Genomic DNA, 18,640 nt, shown 5'->3' with positions numbered 1-18,640 from the left:
GCAGCAATACAGTGTAAAGACGAAGAGAAGAATAAAAGGACTCAAAAGATTAAAGCAGTTAAAGATATGAATATTGTTTCATCATATATCTCTTTTAAAAAGAAGTTTTTTAAAGGTGATCCATTATTCATAATGGTAGAATCTAACTAATGGTACATCTATTCCAAATAAAGTTGAACATCTTGGGGTTAACAGAATGTTCAAATGGAGCCAAGTTAAAGAAAGATATTGCTTAAGTAATATGAACTAAGAATTAGTTAGATTTCTTATTATTAGATTTCTGCTTTTTAGATTGTTTTTTAGATTTCACACATCTAATACATGATGGCTTTTTAAATAACCTTTTAAAGAATCTTGTAAATTTATTTCCTTTCTTTGAGCTTGGAGTAATTTGGTCACCACCTCCAATTTGAGAAAGCTCTGGATACTGGTTAGTATTCATAAGAATAGTTACATCCGGAATTTGTTTTGAAAGCTTTTTCTTAAGATACTTATTTGATTTAATAGCTTTGACTATAGGGTTGAAAAGTTGCTCAAGGTATACTTTGATCTGGTTATTTAAAACTTCAACAAAATTTAGATCAGAGATCTTCTTTAGTAATCTACTCCTAACAGAATTCTTGTAGGAATAAAATGCTTGATAAAGAATCTTACATTGCACAAGTAAATTTTGTTTACTGTGATTGTGTCCAGTTATAATTTGTTGAAGAATATCCATAATATTTGGATTAGTAACCTGAATTAAATGATGTAGAAGAGATCTAATAGCTTTAGTATGTTGTAAAAATTCATTAGAAAGTTCAAGGAACTCAAGCTTAAACTTTCTTGTTTTCTTTCTCCATGATTTTTTCTTATTATATTTCTCTGCAACCCTAAGTGTTTCTTGCCCAAAATTGATTAGTTCTCTGATCTTGGGCCTGTATTTGGTGAACTCATTAATAAATGTTTCAGTAACGACACTATTTGGGTTTTCTGTTAAATCTAGTCCAAAGTTAATAGTTTTGATCTTCTTTGCTTTATTATAACAAACATTAATCTCCTTTTCTTGTTCAGGAGATAGTTCAACGTCTTTTGAGTATGAAATACTTGCTTCTTTATTATAATTGGGATATTCGCTTTGATCAGTTTGGCCTTCTGATCCGTCAATTTGTGATCTACGTTCTATAATAGCTTCTGGAATGTCTGTAGCAGGAGCGTCTTGCGGCTTTAATCCAACAGGAAGCTCTTTTACTGTATTAATATAGGAGAATGGCGTATTTCCAAAGCCATTAGTATTTAATTCGCCATTATTCTGAGTACCCTTGGGAGAATTATCGCTAATAGAATCCTCTTCAGCCTTTTGAAGGTTGAAATTCAGCTGAGTTTCATCCATACTACTTGGATCAGAATCTTCAAATCCAGTAGCTAGTCTTCTAGAGAAAGACTCAGCATCACTATATCCTTCATTAGTTGTTTCCTCAGATTCTGGAATCTTCTCCGTGATACTTTCAGTAGGATTTGATGCGGCAAATACAGGGCTTTCCTGCTTGCTGAAATGGCCAGTTTCTGTAATTCGAGTTTTTTCCTCACTTTCAGACTGTTCTGGATAATATTCTTGCAATGTTTTGTTATCAGCCTCCTTGGTCGCCTCAGCCGAATGTGATTCAACTTCATTAAATCTGGGGTTAATTTGTTTAACCTTTTCTAAGAATTCATCCCCAGAATAAGTAACCTTTAAAAGATTATTATTACCTTGAGCACCAGAAGGTCTTTCCCAAGTCTTTCCAGTACTGAATTGTTTTGATAATGTGCTTCTGTAAGTCCCTCTTAGCTTTTCGATTTCTTCTTGAAGCAAAGTCTTACCTGAAGTGCTTTGCGTATTTTTCATTTCTTCATATCTGTTTTTGAATATGAATGTGTTTTTAGCTGGTTCGTTTTTCAAGCCTTGTATAAATTCTTCTTCCTGAGAATTTTGAGGAACAAAATCAGAAAACCCCCTAGAAGTGTTATCAAAGTTACTCTTCATAGAAGAAACAAATTTGTTTGGCACATTCTGCTGCCCAGATTTTACCTCCTCATTCCTGTTACCAGCTCCATAAAGATTTAGCTTTTCAAATTGCCCCACTAAAGTGTTAATTACGGAAGCAATTCTTGGGCTTACCTTGCCAGCTGTTGCGCTAGTTCTTACATAAGGGCCAGAATAAATTCTCTTATTACCAACGGTTCTCTCTTCAATCGCACTTATTGGAGGAGAAGGAGGTTCAACTGAAATAGAGGCCGTTTTTGAAGGTTCTATCTGAGCTGATTGACTAACCTGGTTAGGGCCAGCTATTGCTGAAGTTTCAGTATATGATGGAATCATTGTGATGTCCTCCGTATTTGGATTCAAGAAACTTGAATCGGCAGTATTTAGTTTTCCGATAGAACTCGATCTTTCAGAAGTCTTACTTTCTTCAAAACCCAATGAATTATCTAGGTTCTCTTTCTTTGCTTTGATCGAAAAATCTTGACTTTTTGAAATATCAACACTCAAAGGTGTCTGCTCTTGATCTTTTTTATGGGTATTTTTGCCCTCCTTCTGGGAAAACAAACTCGAACTTTCAATATTTATCAAGTTTCCTGAACTCGATTCAGAAACCTCTGAAATGCCTGAAGTCAATTGTGACGACTCGCCCAACTGAGACGCTCTACTATCTCCTTCCTTAGTTACAAATGTTGGTAGTTTTGATTCACTAGTATCCTCAAAAACTACTTCCGATCCTGTTGGGTCCTGCGAAACTTCCTTCTGGTCTATTGGATTTGCCTCTACATTAATTTCGTAATCATTTATGGCAAAATCGTCAGGAGATTTGGGCGGGCTTTTCATGTGGCTATCTGCATGCATTGCATGTGCTCCCTGTGCACTGGCTTCGCTGAGAGAATCAGTTCTCGGAGTTTTTAATGGAGAACCTGTGACTTCAATATTTTCTGTCAAAGGTTCGAGAAGTTGATCTTGTGTTTTTATTTGTTTGAGATTTTTGCTGAGCTCTTTTTCCAGAATGCTTCCATCAAAAGTTTCAAATGAAGCCTGGGAAGAATCTGTCTTAGCTGGAACATTTTCTAATGATTCCATAATTACAGGGTCGCTAAATTCTGACCTATCTCTTGCGGAATCTGATGACTTAGCATCTACTGAACTTTCTTGTATATTATTATACCCATATTCTATAACGCCTTCTGGAGAAGTTGTCTTTGGGGCGTTTGGTAAGCCTTCCGGTAGGCTATCATCAATTGCTAAACTCGTTTCATCTTGGTATAAAGAAGCACCATCTGGTAGTGGTTCCGAAGAACCTTTATCATTGCTTGTTTCAAAATTCATGGCGCTGTTCTCTTGAGAAACTCCACTCTCTGCTTGAGATTTTGTTGAACTTTCTGTTTCTTCATCTCCAAGCACAGCGGAGTTTGCGTAACTTGAACTATTACTTGGCTCCATCTGGCTTTGAGATGGATAAGACTCCGAACCTGCTACTGTAATTACATCAAAACTCTCATCAACTATTGATAGCAGACCAGAAATTAAGAGAATACAACCCAACAAAGCTTTCAACCCCATATTTACCCTAAATCCGCCTATTCGAATCATTCTTTCTTTCTATCTTTTACCCACAGTATGATTACTAACACCACCCATTAACTTCAATTCCAAAAAAACAAATTTCAGTTAAATTCCTATAACCCTTTAAGAATCCCACTCCTTTTTCCCCCCCCCAAACTACATGTCTATTCCAAGTCCTTAATTACCTAAAAATTGTATAGATCTTTTTACTGGCAGCGCCATTTGTGCATATGAACCCGCCTTTTTAATCTATCAGCACAAATTTAAGCAAAATATACACAAATCATTTATTGACCTCATTAAAAGTTCTCGTATTTTAGACAATAACTAATATTCATACCACGTACTTAAACCATCAGATTCGGAATTATTTAAAATTCATGAAATTTACCTTGTTAAACAACCATCTTATCTAGTCCATTTGCGTTTACTGGGTTCCTAACTTGTCAACTGAGTCCAGGTATTTAAGTGCATCCTTATTGTTTGCAAAAATATATTCTGGACTGTATCTTTCTCCAAATAATATAAGGCACTCAAGTAAAACATTAAATAGATCTCTAGCTTTATCGTGTCTCGACTCAATTTTTTTTGCAATGGATGACATTTTTTGAAGTGATTTCTCGTATTTACGTTTATATAATTCCAATAAACTGTTATTAGTTTCAGAGTCTAACAATTTACTATATCTTTCTGTTAAACTAACTCTAAACATGAACCCATTTTTCAATAGTAAGTATTCTAAGTATTCGGATGCAGCTTTTTCACAGTCAGATCTAGAAGGTTTCTTTCCTTTCTTCTTTGAAGATTGAATATTAGCCAAAGAAGTGTGCAGAACTTCATGATTTTCATTTGAAACGGATAGATAAATAATGACTAGATAAAGTCCGCAAAATAGCCTTATAATATTCATGATTTCCAAAGATAATAATGCTTTAATTGATTTAATTGAGTTTTTTACGCTAATTGATGATGTGTAATTACCTTTTATTTGTGTAGTCTATTGATTTACACAAATATCACACAGGTGTACCATAATACTAATTTGTCTTTGTAAGATATTCACTCGAAAATAATAGTGGAATAATTTGTAATTGCTAAACAAAAAAGAGTTTAAATAGGCAAGGCTAAAATTGCAAGCTTTAGTCTTAGTAGACTCTGTAGGCTTTAAATCAGATTTCTTAAAATCGATATTTTTTTAAAAAATCTTCCACAATGGCGAAAGCTAAAATAAATGGCAGGCAAACAAAAATCATGAATGGCGGGAATATGTGTAATAAAGAAAGTATAGATGTAGGAAAATTATAAATTAAATATTGTATTAGAGTAAAATCAAACTGATGCTCTAACTACTGTTTTTCTATATAGGTCAAAGTCACCGCCTTTGAACTCTTTGAGGGTTTTATTTACGTGGTCAATATGCCATATTGAGTTTGCAACGCAAGAAATTAAGTGGGCATCGTGGCTGACAATAATAACGCCTCCATTAAAAGAGTTTAGAGCAACAATAAGAGCTTGAATTGAATCCAAGTCAAGGTGATTTGTTGGCTCATCTAAAATTAATAAATGAGGATTTAGATACGCCATAATAGCAATAGCAACTCTACTTTTTTGCCCTCCAGAAAGAACGTAGAGAGGTTCTAAGGCGAGGCTGCCTGTTATTCCAAACCTTCCAAAGAAATTCCTGGCTTTTTCATCAGAAATATCAGCCCCGGGATATCTTGCTTGTAACTGCTGAATAGAGTTAAGTGTAAGGTCAAGCGATTCAATATGATGTTGTGCAAAGTAACCTATTCTAATTTTTGGATCTCTCTTGATCATTCCCTTGGTTGGGTTGAGTTGTCCCATAATTAATTTTAGAACTGTAGTTTTACCGCTTCCATTTCCTCCACAAATTGCTATCTTTGAATTGCTTTGTATATTCATACTAAAATCATGAACAATTTGTTTGGTTGTGTTGCTAGATTCCTGTGAATAGTAGAAGCTGACACCACAACATTCGATGAGAGATACATAAGTATCATCACTTTTACCAGTAATTGTCGACCCAGAAATATCCATGGCATTAAAGTCAAAAACAACTGTGGGGTCTTTACGGACTTCCTCAAGAATAGGAAGCCTTTCAAGGTATTTAATTCGGCTCTGAACTAAACTTGCTCTACTAGCATTATATCTGAATCTATCAATAAATCTCTGAATTCGTTCTTTTTCAGCTGCTTGTTGTTCCAAATGTTTTTGCTTAAGAATTAGATCAATAGATCTCACTTCCTCGAATGTATCGTAATGCCCTTTATAGTATGTAAGTTTATTGTCATTAAAATGAATAATATCAGAACAAACTTGGTTAAGAAGATCTCTTGAGTGGCTAACAATGACACAAATTTTATCCCATTCTTTAAGGAAATTTTCAAGCCAAGTAACTGCAAGTATATCCAAGTGATTGGTAGGTTCATCCAAGAGTAAGATATCAGGATTAGCATATATTGCCCTCGCAAGAGCAACTCTCATTCTCCATCCTCCTGAAAGCCGAATAACTTTCTCTTTGAGCATTTCCTGAGTGAATCCTAAGCCAACAAGAATGACAGAAGCTCTATTTTCAGCAGTATATGCATCAATTTCTGTTAATCTTTCATATATTTGACTTAAACGTGCAGTGTTTTCTTCTTTAAGGAGTTCCGAATTCCCAGATTCCTCATCATTTCCAGCCAGAAGTCTTTTCTCTTCTTCTAAAAGCTCAAATCTTTCAGTATCTATACTTAAAACTGCTTCTAAGACAGTTTCTTCAGGTCTGTAATGTAATTCTTGTTCAACACAAGCAATAGAAACATCAGCAGGGATTCCTGGTATCTCTCTTCTTACAATATAAGTCAGAAGAGTTGACTTTCCAATTCCATTTCTACCTATTAGTCCATATTTATGCTTAAGAGTCAGATTTAATGATGCATCACTAAGTAGAGCTCTTCCAGAAATAAAAATAGTAATATTGGGAATTTGAATGTCTTTTAGCTTTCGTCTAGACCTATCAATTGGATGTTGACACACAGGAACAGGTACCTCCAACTTTTGCTTTTCCCATTGTTTTAATAATCTAAGCTGTCTCTCTTTCTCCTTTGCTGCGGCCTTCTGAAGCTTAATACTTTCTCCAATAGGGATATTTTTGTTGAAGTTCCCACTTCCTCCCACATCTAGATCAAGAAGAGGATCGTACTTAAGTTTGTCTGTCTCAACCTCGGATCTGAGAATTTTTGTTGGTTCAATAACTTTCAATACTCCAGTAAGTTCATTGGACTCTTCTGGTTCAATACCTAATTCTTCATATACATCATTCACAACTGAATTAATATCTTCAAAATCACCATATTGCCTCAAGAAAGTATCCATTATTTCAAACAGCCTATCTTTAGACATTCTTCCTTTATTTTCAAGAATTTCAGCATAAACTACCTTTACTAAGTACTCTAACACAACTTTGTCTTCCAACTTTGAACTGCAAGCCTGTTCGATGTGTTTTGCAACATCTTCTTGATTTGGAGATGTCCCTGACTCATTCTTATCAATGATCAGCATGCTTTTGTCCTCCCACATTATTTAAAACTCCGTTTAATAGTAGTTCTACCAATTGTTGATTAAATACCGTAATATTTAAGAAGTTCCCGCCAAAATCAATGTTTGCCAACCCAAATTCTTTAATTATTCTAAAGTTTATCTATAAAAGAATATTGACAAATTTGCAGCAACTACATAGTTAAGATCACCAACTAAATTGGCACAAATCCTCAAGCACTCACTTTAGTTACTATTAAAAACAAACAGTTACCAATGTTCAGCCAATGCTAGATCAATATTCATTAATATAGAAAATACTCAAGTAGAAACTCCATTACAGAGTATATAAGTTTAGAACCAAATTACAGTCTTATTGTAAAAGAAATGTTCAATCTTCAACGAAATGATAATTTATATTGCTTTATTTCTATTCAGCTATCTCAAAATTTTTTAGATTTATTTTGGCGCCAAAAGAGGTATCGAAAAATAAAGGTATTTCTTTCCAATATATGAATTGTTCCGCGTAAAAAAAGGCAGCCAGAAAAATTAATTTAAAAAGGGGGAAAGTTAGGTAAAAAAAAGAGTATCGTATTTCTAAAAGGTCAATTGAAAGGCAAATAGAGTAAATTTGAACTAGTACTCCTAATATTAGGAATTCCGTAAGACAGAAAAAATAAGGCTATTAAAATTGTTGGATCGTGTTATGTTTGAAATAGGAATTAGGAATTAACAGGAAAATTTTTGTCTTGGCAAGAGTTTTCTTAAGCTTAAGGGAGAAATCCTAAGGGATATGGAACAAGAATCAAGGAGCTCTCATGAAGGAGGGTCAAACACTAATGAAGCTACTGAAAAGGTTTTTCAAAGCTTAGAAGAGTCTGGTTCTCAAAATTTAGATGTCTTTGATGGTAATAAGGCCAATGAAAAGACTTTTATTGAGGATAAGGATGAATTAGTGGGTAATACTGATAAGAATGAATTAGAAGATACTCAAGATGATTCCACTAAGATTTTGAGTTCAGCTAATAAACTCACAGAAAATTCTCGGGCTCAAAGACCAAAAAAGAAGAAGCGCCGTCAACAGGGATCTATAATAGGAGGAGGATCTTTACAAGCTTTGTTGCATGCTACCACATCTGAAAATCATTCTTCTCAAAGCGATTCTTCTGAAATTTCTGATGACTCTAGGTCAGAAAAGCGAAACCGTAAGAGGAAGTCTTCTGTCTCTAAAACTCAAAAGAAGAATCGCGAAAAGTACAAAATGTATATTCATGACGAGGCCGAAGAAGATGATGAGGATGGGGAAGAAAAAGCTAGAGAGGGGAGCCAAGAACGTCCTAATCGTAGAAAAAGAGACTCTCGTTCATCATCAGAAGATGAAGATGAGGATGACGAAGAGGGTTACGATGAATTGAAGGATTTTATTGCTGATGAGGTCGAAGAGGATGGTATCGATGATAGTTTGGTGTATAGAGGTCCACATATTTTGTCTCATTCAGCTAGCCAAGGTGAAGGAGATCTACTTGCTTCAAATGACATCCCTGAACCAGGTAATGAGAGTTCAGAGGATGACGATGATGACGAGATTCTTAGAGGAGGCTTAGAAGAGGATGACTTAGCTTTAATTGAGGAAAACACTGGAATACGTCTCAACAAAGATTCTCAGAAACACCGTTTAAAGAAAGTCTCTGAAGCTCTTGATTCTCCCAATAAGACACTTGTCGGTAAGGATATTGGAGATTTGGAAGATCTTCTTTTTAATACTGGTGCTGATCAAAAGGAGGACTCATCTTATAAACCTAGAGATTATGATCCTGTTCCTGGATTTGATTCAGAGAATTCTGAGGATGCTGATGATTGGATGGTCGATGATATGGATGAAAAGGGTCTTAGAGGAGACGAGTTCAACATTATTCAATCAGTATTTGGTGACTATGATACGGTTATGGATATACTTATGAACAAGGTTTCAAAAAATAAAGATGTATTAGAAGGTGGTCCTATGCTTGATTCTGAAAATTATAACAATGCAAAGTTTCCCAAAGTATCAGAAGAGCTTGACAGTGAAAAGACTATTGTAGGTGGAGATCACGAAATTGATATGGTAGATGATATGGATGAGGAGCTCTTTGGTGAGGGAATTGAGAGAGAAGAAGGTGAGGTGGAGAATATACAGGATAAAATGAAGAAAACTACCCTTCAAACTTTGCATAGTATTTCTGAACCAGCTCAATTGCAAGGACAGTTTCTTACTGACTTTGATGGCGAAGTTAAATATGCTGATATACCTGAGAGACTATATCTATTATATGGAAGCCGTTGGAAGTCACTTAAAGAAAGGAAAATTAGTAAGCAGGAGCTACAACAAGAGGCTTTATGGATTTCAAGGAAATTCCTTCAAACATACCCAGAACTTTTTAAAGAAGAGCTTTTAAGAAGATCCCATAATCTGGAATTTAAAACATCTTTCCCATATGTCTCAAACGGAGGTGTAATGCAGGTGGTTTCTAATGCTGTCTTTTTAGTTTTGGATTGGATTCTGAATGAAAGATTGGATGTCCCATATATTTCCCTACATAAAATGCATCTGATACAACCTCCTCTTAATGACTTTCTTTTGGGAAAGATTGTTTTCTTAGATTCTATATATTATAAACTCAAATTATCAATTGAAAGCTTCCAACAGAAACTTTTATCTATTCGAGAAAAGAAATCTATTTCTGATATATTTAGAATCTCTGAATCATATGAAATTCCTGAAGATCATATAATCCAGGCATTCCTTACTGTCTCAGGCTTACAGGAAACACTCCAATCTAGCTATTACTTTGATTCATCCAGAGATATTGATAATATTAGATCTTATTTCCTTTATCATATCGACACTCCAAGATTTAAGCAAATTGAAGAAACTTCTATTGGAGAATCATCAAATATTATAAAATCTACACAAATTGGAAAAGATAATATGGGATATTCTAATAGAAAACAAAGGAGGAACTATATGATTGAGCTATTTGAGTACATTGAAACAAATGAGCTCTTTAAAGTTTGGAGTCCATATATTGTTTCTCCTTATGTTTTATCTCTATATTTAAAGAGCTTTACATCTCCACAATTTCACTGTTCTACACCATCTGGAACTATTCCTGGCCTTCCAAATACATTTAGTCTACTTCCTCCAGGAGGTCCTGTTTTAGAAAATTCTAAGACAGCTCTTCATAAATGGTTAGAAAAATTGGTTAGACAGGATAATCCAATGTTTTCAAATAGCGAGAAAATCTTGGATTCGTTAATTGTATATGAATCTAGACGTCTTGCAAGCTTTCCAGCAATTAGAGCCAAGATATTCGAGTACTTCCTCTCTAATGCTTGTATTACTACAGTTACAACTACCAAGGGTGAAAAGACATTAAGTCCTAATGGAGTTTTTTGGCTTGCAAGAAGGCTATTTAGAAAGCCTGTTAATACTTTATTACCTGGAACATATCTTCCTTTGAATGATGATTCAGGTTCGGATGCTCAAAACTCTAATTCTAACACATTGTTTGATGGATGTTTATGCTCTGAAGTTCTCGAACTTGAGAGACGTGGATTGATTGAGCTTATTGTCCATCCTCTTTGTATAGATGATCCTGCTCCATGGAGAGGATCAGATGGAGAAGCTAGAATCAAAGAGCGTTTTTTACATGAAATTGGACTCCTAGATTCTGGAATAGAATCAAATTCGATTCAAAAAGGATCTTTACCAGCTCCAATCATGAATAGATTTGACCAGGAATTCAGAATGTATGTTAATAGTGATAATATTGATAACAGAATTGTAAGAAATATATTGGATGAATTAAAATATGGATATGTTAGTATTTCAGGCTCAATTTGGAGTAAGCTTATCCAAATTCCAATTCTGCATAGATTAATTGAAAAAGAACTTTTTCCAAGCTTTAGAATTGAGGTAATTAATTACCTCAAAATGAGATCTCAGGAATATATTGCTGAGCTTTGCTCACTTAATCTTCAAAAAAGACTCCGAGTTCTTCCCCCAAAGCATCCTGGAAAAGATGAAACAATGTTGGATACCCAAAATGGTAAATCTGGAGAAAATCATAAAGGAGAGAAAACTAAGAAAGACGATGATTATGACTCAGATGAAGATGATTTTGATAATGATTATTCTGGCAATACTATTGAAAGTGATGATGAAAACTTTATTTCTAGAAGATCTAGAAATTCCAGATGGAGAGGAGCCTCTGAAGACAATTTTAATACAATCAAAGAAGAATATAATACAAATTGGGGTCTTAATATAATATCTTGTGTGGTTGAGAAAGCTCAGAATGGATTTAAAGTCTGTGTAGTTTCTTTAGATATTTTTGGAGAGCTTAGAGACTTTTTAGTAATGGACCATTTATTAGGTAATATGTCTCATCGAAATTCTAGACATCATGATAGTAGATATAATGATAAAGGAGATAATTCAGGATCTTTAGAATCTCAACGCTTTGAAGAGGATATGGAGAATCTAATTCGATTCACAAAAATGTACTATCCTCACTATATTTGTGTTGGAATTTCAGATAGAAAGAGTTTAGAGTTAGCAGGTCTTTGGAATAATATTCTTAAGAAAGTTAAAAGAAAGGATCACAAATTTACTCCAGGATTTCTATTTGTTTCTATGGATGTCTCAAGAGCTCTAGTACGTAGATCAGGTTGTGATCAAAAGACTTCTGGGACACAAAAACCAAAAGGTCTTCAATCAGAGTATCCAATGTATGTCAGTCTAGCAGTTTCTGTTGGAAGACTTGTTCAAAATCCCTTAGCTGAACAATTACAGCTTTGGGAGGACTCAGGAAATGAAATTGAAAGTGAGCTAAGTGCCAATATTTTTGGTTTAGATAATGAACTTGGAGCTATTAACTCATCCTCTTCAACTGGAGCAAAAGATTGGTTTAATCCTATTACATGCCTAAAATTACACAGACTTCAAGACAGTGTAGATCCGAAAATGCTCCAATTCCACTTACTTTTGGCTATCCGCTCTGTAGTTGCTAATCTTGGAGTCCAGATCAACAGAATGAAAGGTCACTCTCATTTACAGTCCCCACTTAAGTTTGTGAGTGGTTTAGGACCAAGAAAAGCCAAATCTTTGGCATTTTATTTAGACTCTCATCCAGGACCAATTTCTACCAGAAGCCAATTAAGACAAGATGACAACCATAATGAAACAAGCCATAGAAAATCATCATCTACCGATAATAATCATTATGAATACGACTTTAGACAAGGTGAGCAACATCAAGATGGTTGTCTCACAAAGAATGTCTATTTGAATGCTCAAGTCTTTCTTAGAATTGATGAAGAAAGCTGTAATGAAAGAGAATACAATAGGAATTTGAACATATTTGATATTAGTCGACTTAGCGATGTGGAGGATAAGGAGCTAGTTTTGACAATTCTAGGTAATATTCGTGATCAAGTTTCTGAGGAAAGTGTATCTGGAATTAGACAAAAGTCTAAAGAAAAGGATGAGACAGTGCTTTGGACTTGGATTTCAAAAAGAAGCTCAAAGCTTGAGACACTTGATCTTGAAGCTTATGCAAAGCTTATGTATGAAAACCAAGATAGACCAAGACTTCTTCCGTATCTTAATAGAATGCTTAGAGAACTTAAGAAGCCTTATGACTGTTCATTTGTTTCAAGAGAATTTAGAGGTATTGAAAAGTCTAGACAACTCAGAGAATCTTTTGAGATTTCTAAAGAAGATTTATTTATTGGATGTGAGATTACATGCAGAATTACAGGAGTTTTAAATAACGTTAGAGGACCTTCTAGATGTCCAATTACACTTTGGTTTGATCAATATAATATGAAAGTAGTTCTTGAAGATTTTGATACATTATGGGAAGAACTTCTTGATGAGTTTCCTAAGCTTCAATCCGTCTCATTTGATAATTTATTTAAATTGAATACTCCTTTACAAGCTATTGTTACAAATATAGATTTTTCTCAACATTGTGTATTTGTTAATTTATCTCAGAGTAAGATTTGTAATATATTAAATTACTTAATTGATGGAGTTTGGAGACAACAACAGTATCGTCTTGATATGATAGAGAAACATAGATATGATAATAATTCTGGTGGATCTTCACAATCTCAAGGTGGACAAACAAACAATACAGATTCATCATCGATTTCTATGCATAATATAGCGATTCAAGAATACCAAAGAAATGACTTTAACTTATTACAAGATGATCTTTCTGCTTTAATTTGGACAGATATCCGTCACTTTGCCTTTATATTGTTCAAAAAGAACTTGAATGTATTATCTACAAGCTCAGGACTGAATCTAAACTCTGGATTAGGCAAGAATGGTATTGGATCAGGAGACAGACTTTGGGACAGAGAGAGTAAAGGTGATAACAAGTATCGTGGAACAATATTACGTACAATTCATCATCCAAACTTTAGGAGTTGGACTCATGAGCAGATAATTGAGCATATGAAGAGTGAGACAGTACCTTTGGGAGAAGTAATAATTAAATCATCAACTAAATATATAGATAAGTTGAATATGTATGTAAAAGTTTGTGAAAATCCCTTTATGTTTAAGGTGATTAACATAGATGAGTTTGACCAAAGGCTTCCTGGAGAGCTAGGAAGAAGATTAAGAATAGATGATTCAGATTTTAATGATATTGATCAAATATTGATTCAATATGTACATCCTTTGAAGGTACACCTTTCAAATGTATTTAGTCATCCAAAGTATAGATCTAATATGGAATATCAGAATCTGGTCACTGAGCTTTTAGTGGAGTCCTCTACAAGTGGTAACTCGATAGTTTGGGGTATAGCAGCTGATAAACAGATTCCTTGTAGATTTCATTTAATTTCAGTTCCACCAAATTCAAGAGTAGGTTCAAGTGGAGCTAGGATACACTTTGAAGACGGGATTTATGTAAATCATAAAGGGTTTCAGTTATGGAGGAAATCCGAGAATACTTTGAGAAAGCTGTTGAACTGGTGGAAGACTGAGGGATTCTTTAAGAGATCTAAACACTTGGAGGATTATAAGAGGTATAAGGAATACATGGTGAGACAGAAGCAAGGGAAAGCGAACTCAGAGGACGATTTTGGTTCCAGAAAGTTCGGAACTTCTCATCATAACAGTTATCATTATAATTCTGGAGGTGGAGGTGGTGGAGGAGGAGGAGGAGGAAGTGGAGGATACCAGAGCCAACATTCGAGCAATTATTCTCACTCTAGACATAATCATGCAGCAGACAACTTTGGGAGTCAGACAGGTGGAAGCCATAGCAAGTCTGGAGGGGGAGGATCCCAATATGGATCCCACTCCCACTCTGGAGGATTCAGGAAATCCTTCCACGGATATCCTCCTTCTCAGATGGAGGGTGGATCGGCTCACCATTACCCTTCTGCTCCTGAACCTTATGAATCTAGTTTCCAAGGCAATTATAGGTACTCGAGGAGATGAATCCTCCCTCACTACTTAGGAAACAGAGGAGATAGTATTTCTGATGATTTATCATAAAAGACTTGAGCTTTTAAATATTACTTTTTATTACTTTCACCGTATTTTTTAGTATAAGAAATCGAACAAATTGACTAGAAAAGACTTAACATTAGTCGATATTTTTTTCTTTCTTTCCTTACTCGAGAGAACGTTTAATATATATCCTTAAACTCTATACTCCTACTACATGATCTAATTGAATCAAGCTAGACGCTTAAGAAAAGCCCTTTCTTTAAGGGGAGAGAAGACCCTTTAAGACCCAATACTCCAATCAATAGTGGTTTTGTGATAAGTAGTGATTCCTTCTTACTTGTGATGGTTGTTGGTCATAGTAATATATGGGAGGTTGACTGACATATCTATTTGGAGGTGTATTTTGCCTTAATATGGGTTTGCTGGGCTGATTTTGGGGAAATCCTGATCCCATTTGTGGAACAGGAGGCATATAAATATCACGAGAGATGACTCCTTGAGGCTGAGGCGGTGCTTGTCCATATAACTGATTTCTATTAAATACAGGCCTTGATGAAACCTGGAAGTTTTCATTATAGTTGCTTCTAGGGTTTTGATCAATAGGATATTGTTGAGGAATCTTTTGTAAGTATCCTGGGCCAAAATGATCTCTGGGAAGAGGATTCCTAACAACAGAAAGATCTCTTCTCTGAGGTTCATCCACTCTTTTGGTATTTGCGACACGGGGCTGTTGATATTGATAGTACCTAGTTTCAGAACTAGGATTTTGTTGTTTGTAATGATCAGTTTGGACAGAAACAACATTAATTCCTGGTCCAACTCCAACAACAGGTGCATTCAAAGGAGTTTTCTGCGAGAGATAGTTATTATTGGCATGTAAACCAGAACTTCTTTCAGAATTATAGTTATAGTTATACATATTAGTTGGTATCTCAGTTACCATTCTTTTAATTTGGGTTTCTGGCCTCAACTTTTCCTTCTCGGAGGCTTTTCTTGGAGTGGGAACTGCAACAAGAGGGAGGGTAGTAAAAGTAGTGGAATTTTGTACTTTAGGGGAAGATATATCTTGCCTGACAGTCTTTGGAGTAGAATTTAATTGAAATTCAGGCCTTCTGAAAGGAGTAATAGGAATGGGAGAAGTAAGGTTGCCATCAGCTAGAAATGGATGGTTGAGAGCTTGAATTGGAGAAGCTCTTTCGTTGGAGTTTTTCCTTAGTAGCCAACAACAAAGATGCCAGGCATCTGGTGGAAATCTACTGGGTCTTGCATCCTTGGAGATTTCTCTAATAGAATTTAGCATTGAAATCACTTGAGAATTAGTATTTCCATCACATTCTCCCTCTCTTCCTCCTCTCCCTCCTCCAGATGAGTTATTTGGAATAAATGGTACATTTCCCATATAAAGCTCGTAAATTAAAATTCCAACGCTCCAAGAATCCACTTTAGCTGTTTGTCTTTCACCTTTGAGGATTTCTGGAGCCATATAACAGAATGTTCCTGCCATTGAATTACATCTCCTACATAAATCTCCACACCACCCAAAATCTCCAAGCTTAACTCTTCCTTCACAAGAAATTAAAATATTCTCAGGCTTAACATCTCTATGAACTATACTCATTTCATGAAGATAATTGATAGCCTTGAGTATTTGGGTTAAATAACTCACCACTTCATTTCTTGCAAAAAGAGACGATTCTTCTTCTTGATATTCTTCGTCACTTGGAATATATCTATTTCGTCTAGCTCCAGCTCTAATTACATGGTTCTTCTTTTTTCTATGAAGAATGTTGAATAAATTGGTATCTACATATTCTAGAATCAAAAATACATATCCATTATGTTCCAAACATTTATATAATTGAACAATATTAGGATGAAAACATTGTGATTGAAGTTGAATTTCTCTTCTTAATTGTCCTGACAATCCTCTACAAGTAAAATGCTCTACGCTCATAACTTTTAATGCATATATATTACCACTTCTTTTACTTCTGATCTTAAATACGCTTGAATACGCTCCTCTACCTAATACTCCCTCAATTCCATCATAAATCTCAAAGTGTCTTTGTAATTCCTCTGGAACTGAGTGTAACTTTGAAAGTAATGGTCCCGAGTCACCGTAGAATGTACTAGACGTTATTTGTTTCCATTTGCCTTTTGGATCCACAGATTCCAAAGCAAGCTTTGGAACATTTTTGGACTTTAACACTGCTCCTTCTCGTTTGCTTAATTCATTTTCCTTTTTTAAAAGTTCTGCTCTACCAAACTTATTTTGTTTCAACTCCTCTCTTTTAATTCCACCCTCTCTGTACTTATAACTATCATAGTTATACTCCTCTCTCATTATTCCTCATACTTACACACATTTTTTTTCCCCTGCATGCCCATTATTTCCCCACAATTGGCGCCAAAAGGGTTACCACTTCCCCCTCGTAATTACGTGTCTTTATTTATAAATTTGAATTAAAATTGCAACTTGGAATTTATTTGTAACACAAAATTCTGGGTATTTAAATCGTAAATTTAACTCAACTTTCACCGATAATTTCTTTCTTTTAAAATAATAGAAATAAATAAAAAAAGTACACAATACCTACTTCTTCTCACGAACTATAAACCTCTTTAATTCCAATATAATAAATACATTTACAATATGTTTCTCTTCATTCGCATGCACATGCACATGCAAATTTAATAATATAATATTATTTACACGTAATGTATTTAATACAAATAAATCTATAAAATTGACCCTAATAGAGTTAATATTGCAAATATTTTATTTTTTATATTTATTTTCAAAAAAATTAAGATTATATATAATTTTATTATTCTATTTAGTCATTTGTCCTATTTATAAATACATTTTTCTTTTATTTTATTTCATTTTTTTTTTGTTTAAAAGCTATCAATAAATAAAAACTATTGTATATATATCTGTATTAAAAATTCCCAATAATATAAATTCTTAGCCTAATATATATATTTTCTCATCAATTTATTTCTCTTTTATAATTAATTTACTTTGATGTGAATGTTCTATGATGAGTTATAGTTGATGATGGTTTTACACTTTTTTTAAAAATAGTATCTGAATTGAAAATTTGAACAGGACAATAACTTTTATATCCATTATTTATTCTATTATAATTATTTTCATTATAATTGAAATTTCGAGCAATATTTTCAGAATTGATAGTTTGTTTTAAATAAGATAATTCTGATCTTAATTGATTAATCTCTTGAATCAAATTAGAATTAGAATTAGAATTAGAATTTGGACTAATACTAATATTTGGAATATTTCTTTGATACATATAATAACAATTATTATTATTGTTATTATTATTATTATTATTATTATATATTCTTTTATTATTTCCCACATTTAAATTCTTTATTGGAAATTTATTAAAATTCATTATATTATTTGATGATGATAATGATATATTAGAGTTCATTTTATTTTTTTGATCAAAATTACCAATAATATAATCACCATTATTTAAATAATTCATCATATTTATATTATTCATATCATTATTTAATAATATATTATCTTGTGTTGAAATTCCAACTGATGCTAATAATATTGGAATTTGATTTTTTAAATGATTTTTTGTTAAATAATGAAACATATTTCTTGAAATCTCTTCAATTAAAGATTTTAAAGTAATTCTTGGAATTAATTGAAAATTTTGATTATTATCTTTATTTATTATATTTTCAAAATGATATCTTATTATTGATTGAATAAAATATGAAAATAATCTTCTATATATTATTGATAATCCTATACCATTATTTGAACATAATTTAATTTCTTGTGAATCTTGTATTGAAGAAGAACATGATGCTAATATTATTACAAAAAGATCTCTCTTTTTGTAATAAGATGTGTTATTTGGATTAATATTTAAGAAATCTTTATTATTATTTATTTCTGGCATTGTTGATATTCGATGATGCATTAAATCGAATATTTTCATATATTCCTATGATTATTATTATTA

General features: G+C 33.6%; 6 protein-coding genes across 6 annotated transcripts; 1 reads left to right on the top strand and 5 right to left on the bottom strand.

The window, feature by feature from the left end:
- Positions 1 to 253: 253 nt before the first annotated feature.
- Positions 254 to 3,601, bottom strand: Chro.60607 (signal-peptide protein). The annotated part of the gene is made up of 1 exon (XM_662032.1): positions 254 to 3,601. One exon carries the CDS (start codon positions 3,599 to 3,601, stop codon positions 254 to 256), a length of 3,348 nt encoding a protein of 1,115 aa, XP_667124.1.
- A 400-nt stretch (positions 3,602 to 4,001) lies between these two features.
- On the bottom strand, positions 4,002 to 4,484 carry Chro.60606 (hypothetical protein). Its single annotated transcript, XM_662031.1, has 1 exon — positions 4,002 to 4,484. One exon carries the CDS (start codon positions 4,482 to 4,484, stop codon positions 4,002 to 4,004), a length of 483 nt encoding a protein of 160 aa, XP_667123.1.
- A 419-nt stretch (positions 4,485 to 4,903) lies between these two features.
- On the bottom strand, positions 4,904 to 7,156 carry Chro.60605 (ABC transporter-like protein). Its single annotated transcript, XM_662030.1, has 1 exon — positions 4,904 to 7,156. One exon carries the CDS (start codon positions 7,154 to 7,156, stop codon positions 4,904 to 4,906), a length of 2,253 nt encoding a protein of 750 aa, XP_667122.1.
- A 751-nt stretch (positions 7,157 to 7,907) lies between these two features.
- Positions 7,908 to 14,615, top strand: Chro.60604 (hypothetical protein). The annotated part of the gene is made up of 1 exon (XM_662029.1): positions 7,908 to 14,615. One exon carries the CDS (start codon positions 7,908 to 7,910, stop codon positions 14,613 to 14,615), a length of 6,708 nt encoding a protein of 2,235 aa, XP_667121.1.
- A 310-nt stretch (positions 14,616 to 14,925) lies between these two features.
- Chro.60603 (serine/threonine-protein kinase a) lies at positions 14,926 to 16,971 on the bottom strand. Its single annotated transcript, XM_662028.1, has 1 exon — positions 14,926 to 16,971. The coding sequence occupies one exon, from the start codon at positions 16,969 to 16,971 to the stop codon at positions 14,926 to 14,928; it is 2,046 nt and encodes a 681-aa protein (XP_667120.1).
- Positions 16,972 to 17,647: 676 nt separating this feature from the next.
- On the bottom strand, positions 17,648 to 18,616 carry Chro.60602 (transmembrane protein). The annotated part of the gene is made up of 1 exon (XM_662027.1): positions 17,648 to 18,616. The coding sequence occupies one exon, from the start codon at positions 18,614 to 18,616 to the stop codon at positions 17,648 to 17,650; it is 969 nt and encodes a 322-aa protein (XP_667119.1).
- Between the last annotated feature and the right edge of the window lie 24 nt (positions 18,617 to 18,640).

This window comes from Cryptosporidium hominis (genome assembly GCF_000006425.1).
Source record: "Cryptosporidium hominis TU502 chromosome 6 CHRO016185, whole genome shotgun sequence".
NCBI classification, from domain to species: domain Eukaryota; phylum Apicomplexa; class Conoidasida; order Eucoccidiorida; family Cryptosporidiidae; genus Cryptosporidium; species Cryptosporidium hominis.
The sequence above is the reverse complement of the archived record's forward strand: the minus strand, read 5'-3'. Positions and strand labels throughout refer to the sequence as shown.